Genomic DNA, 23,158 nt, shown 5'->3' on the forward strand with positions numbered 1-23,158 from the left:
CATGGTGTTTGTATTTCAACCATTGCCTATCCAGACCTCTTTAATTCACACCATCCAGTGCAGGAATCGGATCATTTCTGCACACAAAAAGGCCCTCAGAGCCAGGGCCAGTGGCATCAATCTTTCACCAAACTCCAATTAATTCAGTCAAGGTGATTGATGCCTCTTGCAGGACTGGGTTGTTCAGTGGGAAATGTCTGACTATATTAACACCAAGACCTACAAGGTACCTGTGATGGGGAAAAACTATTTTTGATACGACAAGGTTTAGGATTTTAAAGGTAAATATGGCAGTAACCAGAAAGAACATATAACTGATACAGCTTCCACAGTAAACAGCTCCAGAAAAACACAAGCAGAAAGAGAATTTTAAAAAAAAAATGTTAAATATAAAAAAACCTGCAAAACGGATTTTTTTTTTACTTTGCATTAGAAACATTGCAAATATTATCATGTAAGTAAAGTCAGCAACAAATCTCTTTGTGTTACCTTACTGACATATTTCTGAGAGTCAGGCATTTGTTCTTCAAGAAGACTTACACATGCACTTAAACTTAAGCATGCAAGTAGTCCCACCAGGTACTGATGTAAGGTTCATGCCTTCACTCGAACAGTCATGCTACAGTTAGCTTTTTCACATGTAGTATCTGCGTTCACTTTGTTCATAAGACAATAATCTTAAAATAACTCATACATTCTGAGTAATAGAGGTAACCAGCATATGCCCAATGGATAAAAGTTCACACACGCACAATTACATTAGAAACACAGAGATGTTCCACAGTATTTAAATATCAACTCCTATATCAGTACTATGCAGTTCAATACAAGTGTCAAAATCTATTCACATGCTGTCTATAGCAGAGATGAAATTTAATGGCATACAAGTGCTTCCATGCTAAGTCCACTGTTTTTACACAGTTTCCAAGCTTTAATTTATGTACTCAGATTACTCAAGTTTGGAATTTTCATTAATGCAATTTTTAACTGTTTTGAATGTAGCTTAGTGGTTATGAAATACAAAGTTTAAATATAACATATATACTAGCTCCCATCATAAATATCCATTTCTGATCTTAAGTGGAACAGACAAAAGTAGCACCATGGCAAAGGCAAAATCTGCTGTGGAAAGAGGTCTCCTTGAGAAGTACCTTAGAACTTCCCACTGAAAATAAGTTTATATTTTACCAAGCAGCAGGACTTTAGAAAGATAGCAAGTCACACTTGGCACATGCATAAGACAACAGCTATACCCAGAACTGTGCAGCAGTACATGGACCAAAGGTAGCTTACATTCACTCAACAGGCACAGTTAATTCTGTCGTAAGGTACACACCAGGTGAATGGCAAGGGCATTAACTAGACTATGTAACTTCTCTTCAAAAGTATCTGGATAAAGGGCAGAAAAAACTTTGCGATTACGTTGTTAAACACTCAAAATGAAGAAATAGAGCATGACACACCGTATAGAACATCATTACTGCTCTGTACATTCATTACCATAAAGGCTTTCCACACAGCCTGTTTTCTCTGCAATTCAGAAAAAGAAGCCAGTGCCCAGGATGGTAATTTAGTTACCAATGGGGTAAAAATCTACTGCAACTTCTCAGCTGCAGTTTTTATTGGCAATTTGTGCAAATATAATTTACAGTGCAATTTTCACAAAACACTTTCAGAAAACGTTTTCAAAAATTAAGAAAAGACACTCATGTGCAATATACACTGCTTAAAATGTTGCGTAAATTGCAAGACACTGAGTAACATACAACAAAGAAAATAAAATGGCATTGTTGGGGAACTTTAAAGATTCCACACATAAACGTTTTGCCCACTTCTTGATACTTGAGTGCTTAACTATGCAGCCTTAACAGTATCCCGCCTGGGTTTTCCTTTTGACAGACTGAATTCCTAGAGTCTGCTTAAAATGTCAACATTTGAAATCTTGCAAGTGAAGAACAATTATATTCAATCCCAAAGACTCATATGCCTAAAAGGGTATAATTAAAAAATTAAAGGAAGCAATCATGCAGGATACTGGCAAGGAAAAGGTACTGAAGGGATTTTAGAAAAATCATTTGACTCACCAGTCCATTGTTTGGCTGAGGTGAAAAAGGCAAACATTACTGAGATGCATCAGTGAGGAAGTTAGAACACAAATCAAGGCCCGTGCCTGCAAGCACACGTGAGTAACTTCAGGCCCAGAAACTCTTTACATGGCAAAGTTATTCATATGTGTGCTTGCAGAACCTGAGCTCAGATCCAGTTATCATCAGAGTACAAAATGCTACTTACATTTTGCCAGTGACTTCAATAAAAATAGAAATTCACCAGTGTTTAACAGCAACTCTTTTACCTCGGGAAGATAAAAACCCTTGAAGTCGCACAAGGTAACTTAATAATTAATCCATTCTGGCTGCTCCTAGTTCTGCCTTTTTTTTTTTTTTTTTTTTTTAATATGTTCAAAACACGTTCAAGCCTGCAGCTAGAAGCCTTCTTTCGAAGCTACATGAGGGCTGTAAGCCCTGCAGTACAAAGTGCTGTACCGCTGTCTTGCAATGCACCAAGGATGCTTATGACACTAGTGACAAGCCATTACTCTTTTTATCAGGTATCTCTCTGCCAAGCCTGACGTAATCAGAAACCTACAATATTCAGTTCAGTTCTTCCTTAAGTGTGCGCCTTTCCAACATATGCTTGTATAGGTTCTGGTGATTTGAGCTGTGTCATAAGCCAAGCCAAAAGAAGGACACCATGCAACCATGTAGCATAGTGCACGCATTTCTACCTGATTAGACAAACACTAACCACATGTACAACATTTTTAAAGCACATGCGACTAGTGTGGATTCAAATGGATTGCAGATTAAGAACTGCTGCTTGGAGAGGAAAAGATGAGTAACAGGTTCATAAATTCAGCGAATGGGAGACTTTTAAGTCTTTTAACAATGATAGTTTGGTAAGATGTAACTGATGTGCTGTGTGCATGAACCAGTGGGCAAGCCAAAAAAAAAAAAAAAAAAAAATGGAAAAAATTAAAAACGCTAGACAGGGCAATTAAGGTTTATAAATACTAAACATAATATTTGGGGATGACTGTTTCATATACCCTGGCAAAAAGGAATCACATATTGCCCAATCCATTAAAACAGCACGCATTCCAGATTACCCAAGCTCTTAGTGAGGTAGGTGCTGACAGTAGCAGCTGTATCATGAACTCACCGAGATAACGGAGCACATGACTCTGCTCACACTGAGCACACATGAGGCTTTGTGTTGTTTGGGGAAGTTTTACAATGTTTTCTTGATATAAGTTTCACCACTGGCTCCAACAAGAGCAGGATATGGCCCAATTTATTTTAAGTCTCAGTATTCAAGAAATGAAAGCCTAGTAGTAAGTTTTGAAACACCAAAACCACACAGAATTTTATCTGCCATTAGAAGCGGAATACCTACTTTTTATATGGCCTTGATCCAACTAATGGCTATTTCTTTTTTTTTCCTGAAGTGGAAGTGTGTTATTAAACAATTGATTAAAGTATTTCAATTAATTTATCTTTCTGAAACAGTGGAAAAGCCTAACGGGTATCAGACAGGAGAGCATTAAGAAACAATACTGTTTGGAAATTATAACTGAATGTGAAAACAGAAGGTAAAAACAGGTATATGAGGGAAAGGGGAGAAAAAGCAAAACGGGACTATCATGCTAAGGCCTGCAAGCGGGGCAGCGCCAACATCACTACCTATGGCGAGCCCCATGAGGTCCTGACCTGCCAGCCGCCGTCCTAAGGATCCACTGCATCCTCTCCTCAAAAACATAGGTGTACACACAACACGTATGGATGCACATGTTTATGCATGTCTATACTGTGTAGGTATGTGTCTAGCGGGGCGCTCACCGAGGCACGGCTGGGCCTACCAGCGCTCGGCGGAGCTCCCGGCGGGGCAGCCGTAAGGGCCGCCCCGGTGAGAGCCGCCCGGTGCGGCGGGACCAGCTGCCCTGCACCCCGCCGGCAGCACCCGCGGACGGTGCATGACGAGCGGAGCGCAGGCCTGCTCCCCGCGGCTGGCAGGTGGGGATCCCTCCGCTGCCCGGCATCCGACCCGACCCGGCCCGGCCCGCCGCGGGCGCCCCACGGCCCCGCAGCCCACCCACCTTCTCCCTCCTCCCCCGGGGCCGCGGCGCCGCGCGGAGGAGCAGGCGCCACCCGCCGGGTTTCGCCAAGGACAGGCCCGAGGTCAAACGCGGCGGCCGCCCGCCTCCCTCCCGCCGCGGCCCCTTCCCCGCCGCCAACGGCCGCCCTGGCGCACGCCGGGAGCCCGCCGCCCGCGCCGCCTCCCCGCCCGCCGCCGGCGGTGACTTACCTTGGCAGCCATGCTGTGCCCGGCGCGGCCACCCCCTTCCCGTCCCTTCCCTTCCTCCCCTCCCCTCCCTTCCGACCGCGGCAGGCAGCTTCCCCGCCTGCGCACCAGCCCGCCAGCGCCGGCCGTCACCGCTCTCCCAAGCGCGGCCCATTGGCTGCACCGCGCCCGGCCCGGCTGCGGCCCGCGTGATCGCCCGGCACGGCACGGCACGGCCCCGCGGCGGGCAGCGGGGTCTGCGGGCAGCGAGGCGAGGCGCCGGGAGATGCGGCCTCAGGCAGCGGCGGGCCGCAGGCGTTTCGGGGCGGGCATCGCGGCACCCCGGTGAGGAACACCAGATTTGCCCCCGGTTTTCTCATCAGCTTATAGCTGGTGCCCTCCGGGTCACCCCAAGGGCACGCGGAGCTCTGAGGGGCCCTGCAGCCCCTCCGGCTGCTGGAGGGTCCCAAGTGACCGTGTTGCCAATTAGTGATTCGTACTGTTAACCCGAGGAAATGCCTCCGGACGCGGGGGCAAGCAGTGGAAGGATGGGAAACACCTTCACTGAGGTGATGCTGGTATTGCACCCCTCAGCAAACCCTGCCCAGAGCTGTGTAGCTTCCTGCAAGCCAGGCTGCTGTTTGAGGGATGTTTCCTCCAATTGCTGTATCCCAAGGCTTCGTTCTCGGATGTCCCAAGAACGAGCCATGCTTTCAGTGCTGGTTTAGTTCCTAAGCCAGTGTGAACGTGACACGTAAGCGGCCCCACTAGAGTCCACGGCTGTACCCAGGATGACCACAAGTATGGCACACTCAGCCTCACAGACAGTTTGCAGACTTGTCTACAGACAGCCTGTCTGGGCGTGTTTGGCAGCATACCACTTGGCACGCGGGCTGTGACCAGGGCGCTGCCGATGCCTGCTCTGGCTGGCCTCGGGGCTTCTGGCTCTTTAGGGGATTTTAGGCTGACCTGAGGTTGGTAGTGCAGACTTGTCTCGTGCATATAACTAAAGGGTGTTTATAAGAGTAGCTCAGGGATGAGGTTTTGTGTTTATAATGGGGTATCGGATTGGTCATAGCTTTGAGGTAGATCTTCCAGCACTTTCACTAAAGAGAGTTTCGTAAACATATTAAAAAGTCGAAGGATGTCAAAGAGAGAGCTGTTGCATTATAGATCAGAAGAGGTAACTTTTTGTTTTTAATTGTCTTAGAGATGGTATAGAAATGATACAGATTCATAAACGCATCTGCCCACTAAAAATCTTTGCAGGATGGCTCTTTTTATATTTGCTTTCAGTCCAGTAAATTAATAATGTGCTGGTTTTCAGCAAATTGTACAGTCTCATCGTGTCCCTCGAAAGTTTCTTCCATCACCTGCAAGGCCCGGCAACATACCTGCCTCCTTCAATTCTCAGCAGCCTTCCAATCTGCTTCTTGTAAAAGCCCTCCCACTCACCGCATTCTCTTCCTTTTCTGCCTGCCCCACGTCCATGTGCCTGCTGCATGTGCACAGGTGTTCCCTTAACACAGCACAGCCTTTTTCTTCCTGCTACACCTCCCTGACCCAGAAAACAGCCGTTAGAGCAAAGCAGACTTGGAGCCTTCCTCCAAGAACACCTTTTCAAATAACATGAAAAACAGATTATGTAGTGCCTATCTGCAAACTGGATAAGTAAATACTGTCACCTTGTCATAAATGAATAGATAATAGCAGTCCATTTATAAACAACAGAAAACAATCTTGGATTATTTTAATAATACCACTAAGAAGAGAAAAATGACAGGGAGAAAATAGCATAAGAATTGTCTTAGAATACAAACACAACATTCTGTGGATATACAGAAGCCAGGATATTTGGATATGAGGCTGAAAGTCTGTCCTATTGAGCTTTATTTTTGTGAAAGCAGGCTTCAATGGGATTTTTTTTCCTCCCATATGAAGACTGCTGAGAAAATCAGTATAGTCTAGAGCCCAGTCCAACCTGACCTTGAGTGTTTTCAGGGATGGGCATCTACTATCTCTCTGGGCAACCTATTCCAGTGTTTCACCACCCTCACTAAAAAATTTCTTCCTTATATCTAGTCTGAATCTACCCATCAGGTCGGATGGGGCTCTGAGCAACCTGATCTAGTTGAAGATTTACTGCTTATTGCAGGGAGAGTGGACTAGGTGACCTTTAGACGTCTCTTTCTATATTGAGTCTGAATCAACTTAATTTCCCAGCCTTCAAGAGCTCCAGCTGCCCCAAGTTCCGAGTATGCCTGCAGCAGTGCCTTGGTCCTGACAAGGACCTTGGTCATTGCCTAGCTTACATAAAAACCTGAGTGCAATCAGCATAAAAGGTTTGGACTAGCAGGTCTCTGACCGTGTCTGAGTTCCTTATCTTTGTAAAAAAGACAGTGGAGGCTACTGTTCACTTTTAAAATGGCATGCGATGTGACTGCAGTGGATTACAGCACTCTCTTTGGCTACATAATCAACTTGTTTTCAAAGTCCGCTGTTGACTGAGGTTAGGTTCAGGCCCATGTATCATACTCCTTTCAGTATGTGTTAACCACAAAGCCATAGACTGCTCTGGGGAATAAGGGAGGAACATTTTTCATTCTTTCTAGTGAAGCTGTGTCATTGTGCAGGGGAGAATCCAAGACCAGCTGGACTGGAGAGAAGCATGACTCTTTTTTTATGGTAAACTGCAATGGGATGAGGGTAAAATTGCAAGTCAGTTTTCATTACAAAACATATAAGCATTACTTGGAAAAGTTAGGAGATTGTGTCTTGTCAACCAACGTCTTTGTCTTACACAGAACACTCAGGAAACTGAGTGCACAGTCATTCCAGGACTCCCCTCTGCAATGAGAAATGACCTAGAGTTAGCTCCTTCTTGTGCCATCCTCTGATAGAGGGCATCTTGATTTTGTTTGTACATGGGAGGACACGTTTTGCAGGAAGACCTGTAGCTTGTTTCCAAAATAAGCAACAACCTAGTATCTGGATGCTGCCATTGAGGTGAAAAAGCAGACTTTGAGTGTTTTCATGTAGAAAAGAGAATGAGAGCTGATTCACAGCTTGGTGTTTTAACTATTAGGGTATTGTATAGTAAGACAACTGTATCTCAGTAGATACATATGATCTTTGCTGAGCTTATTAAAGATTACCCTGGGGAGACTGACAGCCTGGGGCTTATGATTTTTTAGGCTTGATAAAGGACTGATAAAGGATCAGCATTTTTCTGTTGACTAGTGTGAGGCAGAGCTCAGAGTACTAGCAATTTTAGGTCTTGTTCTGACATTCATAACTCCTATGATTTCTCTTACAGTGTTCTGTAGTGGCAGACAGATGTCTAAAATGTAGGCATTACAGTATGTAGCTTAAAGGCAAGAAAACATCTTCCTGGATCTGGAATGGTCTGAGTACATCTGGAGAGATCTGGAAAGAACTGGATCTAGAAAGATCTGGATGCATCTTGTACCTCAGTGAAAAGCTGAGGTAAAGCAAAGGCTGACCAAAGACCCACAAGACCTGTGATAGTACCCAAATTATTGAGCAGTTTTCCTCAGTATACCTTCTGTCTGCTCCACAACATAGTAACTGTCTTCCAGGCAGCTTCTTTTGTGTTATATGAATAGCGTGCTGTTTGATAACGTACCACAAAACTTGCACCAAGTGTGTCTTCCTATAAGTATAGCTTATTGTAGAAATAAGCAAGTGACCTCATTCCCAGTGGGAAACGAGCACAAGGTTTTCTAGATTTTATTTAAATAATTCTTAACACTCCTTATTGACTCCTCTCCCTCAGTGAAGCCTCTAGGAAAGGCATGAATTAGCATCCCCTTCCTTAGGTCAAGGGTTTGGTTAGGGTTTTCTGCTGTTCTGTGTTTTTGTGTTTAGATTGGGGGGGAAGTTCACTGGGGGTTTTTTGTTCATTTTTAATAAAGGATTTCTGGCTGATGTGAGTTAGCACATCAGTTCTAGTGAATCTCAGCCAAGAATTTGTGCTCACACAGTAGGCCTAACCCTGAGAATTTCTCTAATAAAATAAAGCATGACTCAGTCTGAATGAATCATTTGCAATTCTTCTTTCTCTGTTGAAGAGTATTCACAACAGATCATTATTTCCTCAAATATATTTGCTGTTTTTCTGTTATTTTATCACATTGACAATTGTAATTGTTTCATTTTTTGCCTTTTTTTTAAACTTATTACACATATCTGTAATTTAAACCTTGTTTATCTGTGACTGCAGAGGTCAGCCAAATATGATCTTGTTCCTTGGAACATAAGATTTTCAAATACTTTCACATGCATGACTAAAATCAGTGAAAACCCAAACTGGTTGTTTAAATAGTTCAAGGAAAAGTGAGATAAAAGCAGCATGTAGAAGTATGAATTCATTTTAAAATCCATACAAATGGTAGCATATTTTCATGGCTTTCCCATCTCAATATATGACACTATCCCCCACTGTGTGTATTACGTCTTCCAGGAGCGTAGAATTCACAAAGTTGAAAGGAGACAGCTGTGATTCTGTCTTATGGCTGATAATAGCATTTACACAGACATTGCTGTTAAAATGGAACAGTTGAAACTGCTTCACCAGGGCTGTGTTTTAGAAATGCATCTGAAATAAGTCAGGAAATATTGACGCTGATGATGAATAGAGGGTTAATTCTTCCATTGGTGTAGATCAGCATAGTGGATAGATTTCTGCCGATTTATGTTGGTAAAGCCCAAAAAATAGAGGGGATATATGACAAACAAAAGATGCTATATTTATTTCATAAGTGAAAAATACTTCATAACTCAGGCACACCATTGGCATGAATAAGTTATGAAAAATCTTCACAGCCAAAAGAACATAATCATCCTTCATGTTTAACAGATTTGTTTATTCTGTAAAGATTCATTTCAGTTGATTAATTATCAGTATCTGCTGATGGTGGAGGTAACAAGCCACCTCTGATGAGAGAATCATTTTGGGACATGCTCAGAATATTTTATCACCTAGCACAAGTTGTGTATGCTTAGAATATTTATCACACTGTGTACTAATAGTGTCACATTTTTAAAGGTAAGTACTGAATGTAAATTGTATTACAGATACAGGAGTTACCAATATTTTTCTTCGTTTTTCTTTAATAAGGGGCATATAAAAAAATAAACCACAATAACAGTTGTGTTTGCATGTCAAGTGCTGAACTGTGCTGCTGCATTAAATCATTGTTATTCTGAACCTGTAAAAAATTTGCATAAGTGCAAATGCCAGCTCCTAACAATACCATCAGAATTGTTTCTGCTTACACCAGATCCAGTCTGTACCAGCCACTTTGCACGCTCCCTGGCCATTATTCACAGACAGAAGTTAACAAGATGGAAGTTTATCAAGGGGTAAATGACCTTCTTTTTCTTGCAATTTTATTTGTTAAGTAAACAAAATTGCCACACAAAGTTAAAATGCCAAAAGAGGTGTTAGATCTTCTCAATTCTGAAGCACTTATGAAGAGGAAAAAAAATATAATAAATTTGTCAATCACTGCAAAATAAAGAGCAACAGTAGATCAGATTTTCAACACAGTATATTAATTTGCTATTTATAAAGTTAACCTAGTCACCAAAATGCCTGGAATATAAAGCATTATCCATAACAAGATAGATATAATCTGTTAATAAATCCATTTGCCAAAATGTTGGTATATTTGAATAGGCACACTAGTTTAGCTAGACTTTACTCATAGAAGAGACAAGGCACCGTTTAATAGTGTAATAGTGTCTGTAAAGTGTAGGTATGAATATTTGCGCATGCTGATCATACATTGTGTGCAAGGACAGCTGGATTTTAATTAGCCAAGACTTTGCAGAAAGTAATAGAACCTCTGCAAAGTTTTGTGCAAAGCACTGAGTTTCTCTTAGCTTCAACAAACTTATGCGTGTCAAAATACAAACATTTGGTCATCTTGAAATTCAGTGTTTTCTTTCATTCTCTAGCCAAAACCCATCATTTTTTATTTTCCACAGAGATACAACATTTATTAACTATTAGTACGCATTTCCAGAGGACCGACAATGAGCTAATCTTTTTCCACAGCTGAAGTAAGATGGTCTAGTTTAAAGTCCATTAAAATCAGCTGGAGCTTGTCGTCCATTTCGGTGCTTTGCTTAGACTCTGAGGATAGCACCTACTTAGGTATTTACAGCTCTCATTATCAGCGTGTGACAGCTATTGGTATTTGCTTTGTTAAAAGAAGCAGGATAAAGACAAAAGTTCAAAAGGTTTTTAATGACTTACAAGACTGGAAGCATTGATAGCAAGTGTGTTTACCTAGAGAGGATGATAACTTCTAATTACTCGGAGCACTTGTTTTTAATTTCATTACCAAGAAGAGCTGATCACATTGCTTTTGTATGTATCTGGTCAAAAGTCAGCTGTTGGCCAGTTTCAACCAGGCCTGAAAAGTAGCAGTCTCAGAGGATTTTGTAAAAAAACCCAGCAGTCTGATAAAGAATAAAGACTTCTTATTGCATCCGCTGAAGAACAGACTACACTGTAAGTTCATCTCTTAATAGCCTCCAAAGAATCCATATCCAAAGAGGGACTAAGAAAGCCTAACCACAGGGGAAGAAGTCAGCCCAACGACTCTTTAAACTCCAGAAGAATCCACAGGAAACCAGGTTTTCTGGGTTGCTCTGCTTGAATAGCTGCTTGTTTGGTAGATTGTTTCTCTCCTCTTTTATCTTGTCATTTGGCTTGTTGTTGTTTTCAGTATGGTTGGAACCAGCCTTGGAGAGGTGGGAAGAAACCATCTGGATCTATGGTTTCATGCTTCAGGCATGATATTTCGGATGAGCTATATCATCAGTGGTGACTTAGTAAAAATATGTCCTGCAGCTTTTGTGTCTCTGAGCTTTTCCAGCCAGAAATCCACACTCTACATATCAAAAGGAGATTTTAGGAGCTTTCAGCTAAGTTCCTGGAAGTTGACCTGGAACAGATGTTTTGATTGTTTAGTCCGCTATTTCTGTGGGTAGTGAGATTTAAACAATAAATACAGAAAATCCCCTGCTATGCTTACTGAAATCAATAGGAAAATTCCCACCCAAGAATATGATTTATCCTCTATTAGATTTTGTGGATGATATATGAAGCAGAGAAGAATCTATCCAGCTTTTCCACTGCTTCTACTACAGTAACAGATGTGAGTCAGCAAAGTGTCCTTTTCCAGGGAAAGAGAGGAAAACTTGCAAAAAGGAAAAAATGTTCATCTCTGCCATGGTAAAGAGAATCACTTTGTCATTACTGCTTTGCTTGTTTATATTAATATAGAATGACTTAAAGTGCACATTATTGAAATGTTCATCACCTGGTGAGGGAATCCATTAACTTAGTCTTCTGTAGGAGCATCAGAAAAGTAGTCATAGAATGCACTGGAGTCTTATGTACTTTCCTCTTCTTCTCGTGTTTCCCTGTCAGTGCAGAGCATGTACAATCACTGTGAGGCTCATTACTAGATCCAGCCAGATAACACAAGTAGGTAGAGAGAACACATGAAACTTCTGCTGAACCGTCAGCCACAACACAGATGCTAAGATGATAACCAGCACCGAACAGCTGCAGGTCAGTTGTTCTTCCATAAGGGCCTGGCATTTTCTTTGAGTGTGGATCTACTCACTTGCATTTTGCTTCTTTAAGACTGAGTTTGATGAGGTCAACGTAGAAGTAGCACCTGAAGAACATTTGTAGCTTCAGAAGAGTATTGTTGTCTATTTAATCATATGGCTTGTTGGGGGAATTGTATCTTTAGGAGATTCCTGAAGGAGCCTGCTGGTATTGTTATATTGTTCAGAAACTCATATGGAATAGCACTTAGCAGTTGAAACTCCGATACTGAATGAAACACATCTGTCAGACTTCTTGACTCTAGGCGATTGCAAAATGCAATACTTATCTCCCACTCTGTCAGGCTTGTATAGGTTCCCAGGGAGTTCCTGGGTATATAGTGGAGATTCTGGCCTTGGTTTGCTTGCCCTTAAAAACTAAGCAAACTAACAGCCTTGTCTCTATTCCCTTGTACTTGATATCAAGTAGGAGACCCATATCTTGCAAAGGTTGAGCATGAGCAGAAAATAGCCTTCAGCTCCAGAACATGTTCTCCTTTTTTATTCTGAAAGGCCTGAGTTTGCTGACCTGCGGTGCTTGTTGAAGAGCTGCTTGTTCAGTGTTTTTTGGACAAGAACTGAAGAGATGAGCTCTGATAATTTTTTGTGGGATTATCTATATAACTTTGCATTGGCATATTTTAAGTGAAGCTTAATGAATCAGACCTTTTGAGACTCTTATTAGTCCAAGCTGAAGTATTATCTCTGGAGGAAAGAAACATTCCACAAGTGATTATGTAGAAACAAGCTGAGCCTGAGCATCTAAGATACCATTCTATATTTCAGTGAGGAACTTCAGATACTTAGGTCAAGCATCCCAATAGTTGAGCTTTCAGTTTCCCTTCGGGCGGATCTTCTTGCTGCTAAAATGAAAGATACTCACTTTGGTGCAACCAAGTTTGAAATGCTTATGTAAATCATTAACATGAACCATTTATTCTGACTTACATGGTCTAAGGTTTATGTATGGAATCTGTTAATCATTACTTGTCAGCTACTCACTGCATATCGAGAAGGATTCCAAGTACTCCTGTGAACTTTTCAGAGGTCAGTACCTCCGGCCCTCTTTGCGTAACTAATCTGCATCCAGCTTCTGTTAGAGGGTCTGAAATGCCTAGTCAGATCTTTTCATAACCTGCCTAGTGCTACATAAAGAGATACCCTAAATTCTCTGATTCAGATCTATGAAATGATTGGGAATGTGATCCTGAAGCTGTGGTTTTTTCTTGCAGAGTCTGGCAGCACTGCAGCCCCACAGAAGCCTCCCTATACAGCTCTGCAGGCACTCAGGGTGATGTATGCACTCCTGTCCTTACCTGGCCCATTTCTGTTAGAGCAGAGCAGCTTAGTTCATAGTTCAGCCAAGGTTTTACGGGCCAGGGATTAGCATTGCCTCAGAGGGCTTGATCCATCATGGACTTTGGACACTGAACAGATTTTCACACAGTGTGGATTGCAGTGGGTACATGACAGCCTGTGAAAGCTTCAGAAATACCCGCAGAAGGAAATTGCGGTGCCCCCCAGTTGCTTGGTGGCTGCTGGTTTTATTTATTCCTAGCTCATTTTGTTGTGCAGAAAATGTCTTGGTCTTTTCCCAATAGCTACTCCTTAGGAAACTCCATATCTGACCAATCGCCTTTGTCTTATTGGTCCCCATTTCATTCTTCCTTCCTCTGAGCAGCCTTTCCCACTCCAACACATTTCTGATCCTGGTATTTGCAACCTCATCCCTCTTCAGTTGATCTGGTTTCCTTCTTAGCAGAGTGATTGAAGTCCTTTGCCATTCCCTTTAAATTTTTGCAATGGCTCCTCTTCTTCAGTCTTAGTTTTCTTACTTCAAACTCTGCTGCTGTTTCCCATCACATCAGTTCTGAGTTGCTTCTTTTGTGCCCTTAAAATGAGCCATTTTATCCTCTTTTGTGCACTGGAAGCAGAAAAGAAACTCTCTAATTTCAGTTTGGATCTAAGGTGCTGCTGTTGTTGCGAAGCCAACAACAGCAAAGAGCAGTCATTCCATGGAAATGCAGAGAGCCTACATCCTTCACCTGCAGGCTCAATATTGAACAAATATTTGAAGAATTTAGCTACCAACCCTGAGCAAGCCATTACTGCCAATCTGCAGATTTCACATTTTCCAAAGTTTTCATCTAGTCCAAATTAAGTCATTTTACTGGCATGAGGTAATAAGAAAGCACATCCCTCATACAGGCATTAAATGTCTATTAGTTTTCATGCATGTGTTCCAAAGTATGGTAGATGCCACAGCTAACTTTCTGAAAATTCCATAGCATTGAAAAAACATTCTTTTCATCTTGTTCTTCAAAATGACTGCATCAGTTTTTCTAAAACTCTAAAAAAAGTCACTGTAAGCCAGCCAGCTACCATGGGATATTGTGGCCCAGAGTGATGGGTTAATCTGTAAGCAATTGAAAACAAGATCTTATAATGGAAAATGCCAAAAAAAACTTTCTATTTTATCTCCAATTTTATGATGGATAAGTTATTTGTATAATCCCATTTTTTGCTTTATTGCATTCTTTTCAGTTTTGGAGACACAGAATGTAAGTAGGTACAATTAGAAGCAGGACAACAGCAGAAAAATAAGTGTGATTGCTTATTGTATCGAAGTGTTAGAAGAGATTCCACTTGCTTTGAAGGAGAGTTTACAAAAAATAGCTCAGAGAAAAAGCAGTATTTTTTTTGGTCAGAATTAAAATGCTTTGTATGTTTAGTCTTCTAGAAGGGTAAATGACGTCACATAATGAGCTGTATAGACAGTCTTGACATCCCTTGAAACAATCATTGATCAGACACTGTAAAGTCTCAAACAGAGGTACATTGGTCCTTAGAGAATGACAGAAAATTAGAACACATTAAAAATATTTACTTTGCAAGACAGAACCAAAGTTTCTGAAGCAAAATGGTTTTTGACATAGTTGTAGAAGTAGTTGTGTAACAGTCAAAAGCTTTCCAACTAGAAATGGGATTTGAACAAATCGCTAGTTTCTTTGTTGCCTTCTGCTTCAGCTGGTATCCAGTTGTATTGATGTAACTGTTCTAATTTAGAACTAATTGTAGATGTAGGGTGCAAATGGGTTACAAATCTATATTTGCAAATGCAAAAGAGTTATCAATTCTATACTACTGGGGAAAATAAAAACCACTTACTTGAATACAACTTCTGATGTAAAAGTTGTGATCCCAGCTTTAAAAACAAAATCTCATGGATTACAGATGTTATTTCAACACTCATGTTTTAGCAGTGTTATGTAGGGATACACTGTTTCTTAATGGTTTTGTCAGGGAATTCATTCCTCATGATGATCAGTACCCTAAAGTATAATTAATTTCATGGCTGAGAGTGGCATAGTCCTGAATTTAGAAGTTAGTGCTAAAAAGGGTCACATCCCACCTTTAGGTTTGCACAGTCCTTTTGCTGAATAAGTAAAAATAAAAATAGATTGCATTGACAATACACGCCATTCATTTTTAGCCACAACTGAAATTTCGGTGTGCTGCAATGTATTCTTACAGTTCTCTGGAGTGGAAGTCACATATATACCACTGTTTTCTTTTGATGCCTGGGAGGAATTCTGATTTCAAGCTGCTGTAGTCAGGCTGTTTAGCTGGAAGTCAAGGTAAAAGATTTTGAATAGGTGCATAAAAAAAAATATGGTTAAAAGCTACTGCTGTTGAAGTACAAAGTTAGCCAAGAGGAAACCAAAGGCTGACCTGAAATATTTGATTTCTTAATTACAGATCAATTAATTATAAATTGTTAATGTTCACTACTGCTCAAGAAACAAAACATAACAGTGCTCTTATTTTAACCTGAAGACATCATTAACTGTAAATCATAGTTCTCATTAATGCAAAGCAAATACAAAAAGTATTCTTCCATTACAGAGATCTATTGGTAGTTCTGAGAAAATCAGTTTATCTATCTTCAGTGTATCCCATTTTGTAAAGGACCACTTTTCAAGCTGAAGGACATTCCTGAAAACTTGACTTTTTCTTCTGAATGTTTTTCTGCAATCCTTTCTGTACCGCTGTGACATTTTTAAGCTGCAGATCTTCAGTGTTGTTTTCCAAGGGAAGCTATTTCCATGGCCTGAGTGAGTGAACTGTGCAAAACAGTCCACAGAGCAGGAAAAGGAGAATGAGCGTCGGAAGGAAAACAACCACAACTATGAACAACAATTGCAATGAATGGACTGAGGGAGTCTGAGGTTTTGTGAGTCTCTCAAACTAGACTTCAGAAAGCAAAAGTGGATTCAGGTCACAAACATGTTTACTCACTGGGACAGTTTTGTGATGTGCATTTTCCTTAAGGTCCCAGCAGGCAATTTCTGCCAAGGGGTGTATGACAGCATAAGGAATGCTTAGCATTTCAGATTAAAAGATACGCACAGCAAGACTTTGTTAAGGAAACGACTCACATTCTCCAGAGCAGATCTAGTGGCCTTGATTCATGAGAGTTAACATGCTTCTGAAATCAACAGGATTATTTGTTGGAGTGGAAAAAACTCTAAAGAAAAATGGGACATTGAGCTAAAACCTGTATACAACCTACAGCTTTAAGTAAAGCTGATATTTGCCCACACTGTGTGTTCTGGCATTTATAGTAGTTGACCACTAGCTATGAGAATGCAGTCACAGGGGTATCCTCTTCATCTTCAGTCATGTGTCCTTCACTCATGTCATACCATAGTCATAACCGATTCAGGAAGAGATTTTCAGAAGTGTGTCTCCTCAACTGAATAACCACAAATTCCAGCATCTCACTGATGACTTGCTGTGAGCTTTGCTTAGACAAATCCACATTCATATATAGGATCATGTCTGCTTGTCTAAAAACTGTCCATTGTAAATTCAAGAAAGTGGAGATAGCAATGAGTATTTAAGCCATTTGCATCCAAAGGATAGGGCCATCCTATTCAGTTTCTAAGTGATTTGTCTAGTCCAGCTGGAATGGATTCAAGTGATGTCAACATTTACCTTGGTAACTGGTAAGAAATTCTGCTATTAGGAAAATATTCATAATATTACACCTAAATTTTCTTCTGTTTGTGCCTGCATTTCTTTTGCCTGTTTCCAGCTATGGCTAGCTGAAACAAGTCCACAGGGATTCCTTTTTGAAGTAGAACAAGGAGGAAGAGTACATGTGCATGAAGGGAATGATGGGGAAATCCCTTCAGAAGTTTATGAACTTGGCTCCTTAGGGTCTATGGTAAAAAGGAGTGATGGTGAGCAGGAGGAATGTATTTTAAATGCTGGTCTGTGTACTTCCTCTCTCTCCGTAAAGACTGTCTCACTTTGGGAGATTAAAAGAAATGCTGAAAATTGTTGTGAAAGGGTACCTGCTCCTTTTAGCCCACTCCATCTCACGTAGAGTCCTTAGACTGCTTTCAGCATCCTGCTGTAAACATCAAAGTCTGCCAGGGAGAAAACAGAAAGCAGAAGCAAACAACATGGAAGGTTATTAAGAATGAAAGCAGATAATAGTCCATACAATATATCTGGAATTATAGCAGTAAACCATTATGGCATTTCTGATACAGTTGTATTTGTTGATATCTGACTGTGGATATCATATCATATTTGATTTCCATCATGTCAATCGCAAAACACTGATCAAGCAAAAGCAAGCAAAAGTCAAGGTGTTAGAGGAATGAAAAGAGAAGAGTCTGAGGGGACACTGAAAAGAACTGAAGGTGTTCGCTTCACAAGATGGTTGTTATATTGTAAGAAAAGGATTGTTTCAGAAAAAAAATGAGCTTGGTAGTCTCTGCTTTCTCAAAAATGCAAGAGCAGATTGACTTTCAAAGAAATTGAAAGGTAATAAATCTAAAACTACAAAAAGAGATGCCCTTTTCCACTGCACATAATTACATTTTAGAACACATCGCTACAAAATGCTGCTGCATTAAAGTACTCAGTAAAAGTCCAAAAGGGTTATTATTTTTTGTTATGAATACTAAGGATCCCATCCTGTTACATTTACTAGAATATAACTGTGTTGAGCCCACAATTTGTGTTTGAATTTTAGAAAATGCTGCTGAAGCCAAGAGAAGATAACTTTTCTGCAGTGATTTTTTCTTTTCTTTCTGGGCCTTTTTTTTTTTTTTTTTTTTTCTTCAACTTAAACTGTGTTCTGTAGGTAATTTTTATTATGATTTGAAAGAATGGCTACTTTTGAGTAATAAGAATGCTGTATTGCCTGAGACAGAAAGACTCTATTGCTGTGCATACATCCTGAAATAAGTTCTCTTTTTATATTGCTTCATCATTTTTTCCCCTTCTTTTGGATGCTTTGTTCATCAGATAGTTACCTCTTTTGGGGTTGATTACAAACATTTGCATTACTTCAAAAGAGCTTTTAACTTTATGATCTCTTTGATTCCACTTTTTCCTAAATGCCATGAGTTTCTAAGCATTTCAATGCTCCAGTCTAGGTCTTCAGCTGTTCTTTGCTGTTGGTGTTCTCTTTCATTCATTTTATATTAGTAGCAGTGACTACAGCAGAGACCGAGCCTTCACTGTGTTAGGTGTGATATAATCAATCAGTAGGATTTTTAAAATATATTTATTTATTTATTTAAAAGGTAAAAATATAAATGTAATTTATAAATTATAAATTCTGCCTCCTCTAAAAAAATATTAGAGATTTGCTTGTCGTTTTCTTTGTCTTCGAAAATCACTCTGAAATAGCTTCTGTGGAGTGTTTGGCCCTTTGGTCACAGTTTTTGTTCCATCCATCTTGGGTTTGAGCCATGCTGATGAGACAGGGGTGTTGCACCACTTGCATCAGCATTGGAAAATATGATCGTATTGCTTCTGACATCTGAATTGGTTTGTTCGGAACAAGCAGGGATTTCTCTGCAGGTAATACACTACACTGTGTGAGAATAACCTTTATGCCAATATAAAAGGGATTTCATTCTATGGAATTATCAATAGACAATTATTAGTCATGTTTAGTAATGAGGAACTGTTGTGATGTGCCCATTTGAGGCACACATTGGCCCTTCTATCATCACATCACATGAAACTCTTGTAGCCATGTGGCTTTGCAGCACTGGTTTGGATTGTTGCCTCCCTGTCTTGAAGAAGCTTCAGCTTCTGCTTTTCTCTATTTACAAGGTGCAGTCAGTTCTCAAAGGTGCTCAGGTCTATGAAATGTCAGACTGGTTTCACAGGACAGTCCAGCTATCCTTTCACACGTAAGATCTTGAAGGCAATGACAAAATGGTTTCCAGAGTGGCCAGAAGAACCCACTTCTGTAGTCCACTGAGGTCAGCTGAGGTCATTTAGGATCAGATCTCTATATAGGACTGACAGAGTTTTTATAAACTTTAGAAGAAAGAATGAAGGTTTCCACAAAAGCCCAGAAGCCACTTTCACTGTAAACTAACAAAAAGTATATTCTATAGCTGACATTTTAATGGACTTACTATTTTGGACACAAGGGTGAAAATGATGCAGTTCTTCCATTTTCTCTTTTTCTAGACTTGCATTGGTTACAATGTGGTAACCAGTAGACCATAGCCTTTTCTGTGTAGAGTGGTGAACGTTCAAAGACCTACCACATGAAGTCCCAGTTCTGCAATCAGTCACGCGGGGAGAGCTTCCCATGTGTCCCAGAGCCTCACTACAGCCAACAGAAACATCAAAGATCACTTTTGAAGGTATAAGCGCAGAAACTGAGACAGATTTACATTGGTATTTTCCTTTCATCAAAATGCGGACATATTTTATATTTGTTTTTTCATTCACTTCTTTAATTTTTAGTATTGTTATTTATCTAAAATGTACAAAAGCTTCTAAAATACGACATGAGAGAAGTGATATAAAAATGTATTTTAATTCCTAATATGGAGGATTATAATTATGTGATTCTATGATTCTTTTTTCCTTCCCTGATGTTTTCCAGAATGTGCTATAAAAATAAAAACTTACCACTGTCTCCTGGCATGTGGTAACATGGTACTGGCTTGCTTTATTTTTCTTTTCCGGCCAATTCAAAGTCACTATTTTGAAAAATCAAAGTCTTTTTATTTATCTTCCTCTGGATCACTTTGTCCGGAATAAGTGTCCAATATCAACAAAGAAGAGACGTAGTAACTTAGTGTGTCCCTTCGTTCCCTCAGAGAAAAATGACAGCGCTATACATCTTTGCTCCCACTGGCTGCATGACTCTCAGACATCAGCATACCAACGTTTTTGGAGTAACTTTCCCAAACACAGTTCATATTTATACAGACTAATTTATGTGCAACAGAGGACTCTTATAGTAAAGGAAGTAGAGCTCCTGAATAAACCAGCATCTACTCTCCTACAGAAAGCTGGAAAGAGGAGTTAGAAGAGACCTTTTTTATCAGTGTTAGCTTATAGAAAAAAACATGAAAATAAATTTAACTAACTGCTTGTTTTTATTGATATCTTCCTGCTGGCAAAGTGTGAAAATCATGTCATTTCAGAACTATGATGTCATTTCAGGCACTTAAAAAATGTACACATACTATGATAAATAACTTTACTTTCCAAAAAAAAGAAAGGAAAAATAATGCAATGACCAATGAGTGAAAGATGACATGGTATAAATGTCATACCTCACGATATACATGACAACAAGCTGTGATGTATTTTGTGACCCCTTAGAAGACAAGAGCTGCTTCTTCATCTGAGTGCCTGAGAGGTCTAGTCTTAATGACTGTTCACATTACCGAGGTACCCTAAGCCCAGAGAGTTGGGTGGACTTGTGCAATGCAGTACATGTGCCCATTCTCAAAAATGGGCGCCTGCCCCAAAGTAGTTCCAGTTTCAAAAGGTCTTAATTTGCTGCCATGGAGAGGGCTTGAAATTCAAACACTTGATTAAGTCATTAGCAATTATACAGTAAGAGGTTTTTCAGTAATTGTAACATACAAATAAGCCTTTAGGCTTTAAGAATATGATGTTTTTATTACACTGTAACTACTTTACCATTATGTTTCCTTGTGACAGATTATTTTCTTCCCTGAAGGACACAGCCATCACTAATATTTCCATTATGCTAATATTCTAAGGGGCACTTATTGATATTGACATCACAACCTTTTTGAAAAAAGTATCATTTATTTTCCTAGAATGAGTTAATTTTTTATACCATTAGCATGTCAATTACTTGAGTCTCCATTGATTACCCAGTTACTGTGGATACTGCTGTCTGTCATTGCTGCTGAACACTGATTACTATTCAAGAGCCTGTCATACCATAGAATATTTTTGTAAAACCAAACTAGTTCACTTCAGACACACAAGACCTAGGAATTCAAATGCTCAACCCCAGTCTCCAAGAACTAAACAAACCACACGGCTGAGCTCAGATATGGAAAACCCTGCAAATCAAACAACCAGCTCAGTATACACAGCAAGCCAAAAAGTCTCCCACATACAGAGCCAGGACAGCAGCTGGGAGTGGCTATTGCTAAACAGGACAGTGTGCAGGCAGGAGCTGTTTAAGCTAACAAAAAGTAGGTAAGACTATGTAAGATAAAACATGGCTTAGCAAGGTAGTGATGCAGTCTCAATGACTTGCACTGCAAAATATATATTGCCAAGATGCTTCTTGTTTTGCCCTCAGTGCTCGTGGAGCAGGAGCTCTGCAGAAAGAAGTTGGTGTGAGGACAGCAAGAAGTCTTGGGTGGAGGTGTCCCCAAGGCATATGCTAGCGTGATCAGGAATAGCTGCTTTTAGTTGCAGTACAAATAACTCACAGAAACAGTTAAGTTTGCAGTTTCCTCACCTGCCTGGCCTGATGCTGATCTCCAGGATGATCTCACAGTATTGTCTGCTATTGGTGGTCATCTGGGGCTAGGAAGCCTGAGGGTGTAAATGAAGAATAAGATGGCTAGCATGTGTGGTGAGTGCAAAGGAGACCAAAGAAGGAGGGTAGAGAGCTGGATTAAGCACTGCCTGTTACGCTGAAAAGCTTTGGATGGGAATGGCTGCAAGAATTAAAAATTAATGTGATTATTTTAACTAATTATGTTTTTGAGAAGAGTAACAAGAGTAAGTTCCAAGCAGAAATGTCTATGAGACTGCGAAACAATTTCCAAAGAAAACTGGTTCCCAAAGATTCCTTGTTAAGAATTATTTTAAACTGATTTGGACAAGACACATGTAAGCAGGGAGGAAATAATGCATAAAATAATGAAAATAGTTTCTTACCTAGTAAAACAGCTGCCTAGAAAACAAAACAAACCCAGCTTTAAGTGTGCCAGATTGAAAAGGAATATGCTGGTTTTAAGATCTTGTTTGTGCCAGAGGTCAATATCTCTTTATATCAGGAAGATATATGCAATATTTAGATTCCTATTCTTTCTGTGGATTCTGCAGACCAGCAGTGAGACATTTTACAAAATATAATAATTCGCTAAAAACTACTGTGTACATCATTTACTGTGACCGGCACATAACTTTGCACAAATAACTTTCATATTAGCACAACAAATATACTACTCTGTCAGATGTCTAGACTTTTGAGGAGCCATTTGTCCATTTGTTTTTTGATATGTGGCACTTGTTTGCTCTTCTTTTTTGACAAATTTGATTTAATAGCTTAAGAAGAAAAGGCAGTGCTCATTTCCAAATTTCGGAGAAGGACCAGAATATTAAGGTGGTTGTTTCATGGCAATTCCAGCACTCACCATTATGTAATTTTCATTCCTAATACTTTCTGGGGCTGTTCTGCACTTAAAATTATTTTTAGTGTAACATGAATTTTAACTGGGTAGAATTAAACCCAAACTAAGCTGGTACAGATTTCCATTAGTGTCTAGGAGCTACATGTTTTTTTAATGTACTTACCTAGCAAAACATCTTGGTTAGCAGGGTAGCACCTTCAAGCCCCTTTCACAGATGAATAACTGAGGTCCATATACTGCAAGTAACATTGCTAAAAATATGTAAGTCACATCTTCAAAAGCACGTTATGCAGCCAAAGAACAAATCTCAGAATTGTATGGGCTGTCTCCTCCTACTAAAATAATTGGGATTTAGGCCTGGTACTATCTGAATATTGTAACCTTGTTAATTGAAAGTCACTAATATTATCACTTACAAGCCCAGAATTAGAAGAAAACAGGCACACAGTTCCTATAGTCAAACCACTGGGCCTTTCATTAGG

The 23,158-nt window shown here is 40.1% G+C and overlaps 1 protein-coding gene across 2 annotated transcripts in view; it reads right to left on the minus strand.

The window, feature by feature from the left end:
* Positions 1-4,442, minus strand: part of SLC25A13 (solute carrier family 25 member 13) — a 101,110-nt gene extending 96,668 nt beyond the window's left edge. Inside the window, exons 1-2 of one of the 2 annotated variants that reach the window (XM_030488444.2) lie at positions 4,363-4,418; positions 2,085-2,099 (exon numbers count right to left, since the gene is read on the minus strand). In XM_030488444.2, coding sequence (XP_030344304.1) covers positions 2,085-2,099; positions 4,363-4,374 — 27 coding nt within the window. In that variant the 5' untranslated portion in view covers positions 4,375-4,418. Of the gene's footprint in view, positions 1-2,084; positions 2,100-4,362 lie in introns of both variants that reach the window. The other variant, XM_030488454.1, reaches the window with a different exon arrangement.
* Positions 4,443-23,158: the final 18,716 nt, after the last annotated feature.

This window comes from Strigops habroptila, chromosome 1 (genome assembly GCF_004027225.2).
Source record: "Strigops habroptila isolate Jane chromosome 1, bStrHab1.2.pri, whole genome shotgun sequence".
NCBI classification, from domain to species: domain Eukaryota; kingdom Metazoa; phylum Chordata; class Aves; order Psittaciformes; family Psittacidae; genus Strigops; species Strigops habroptila.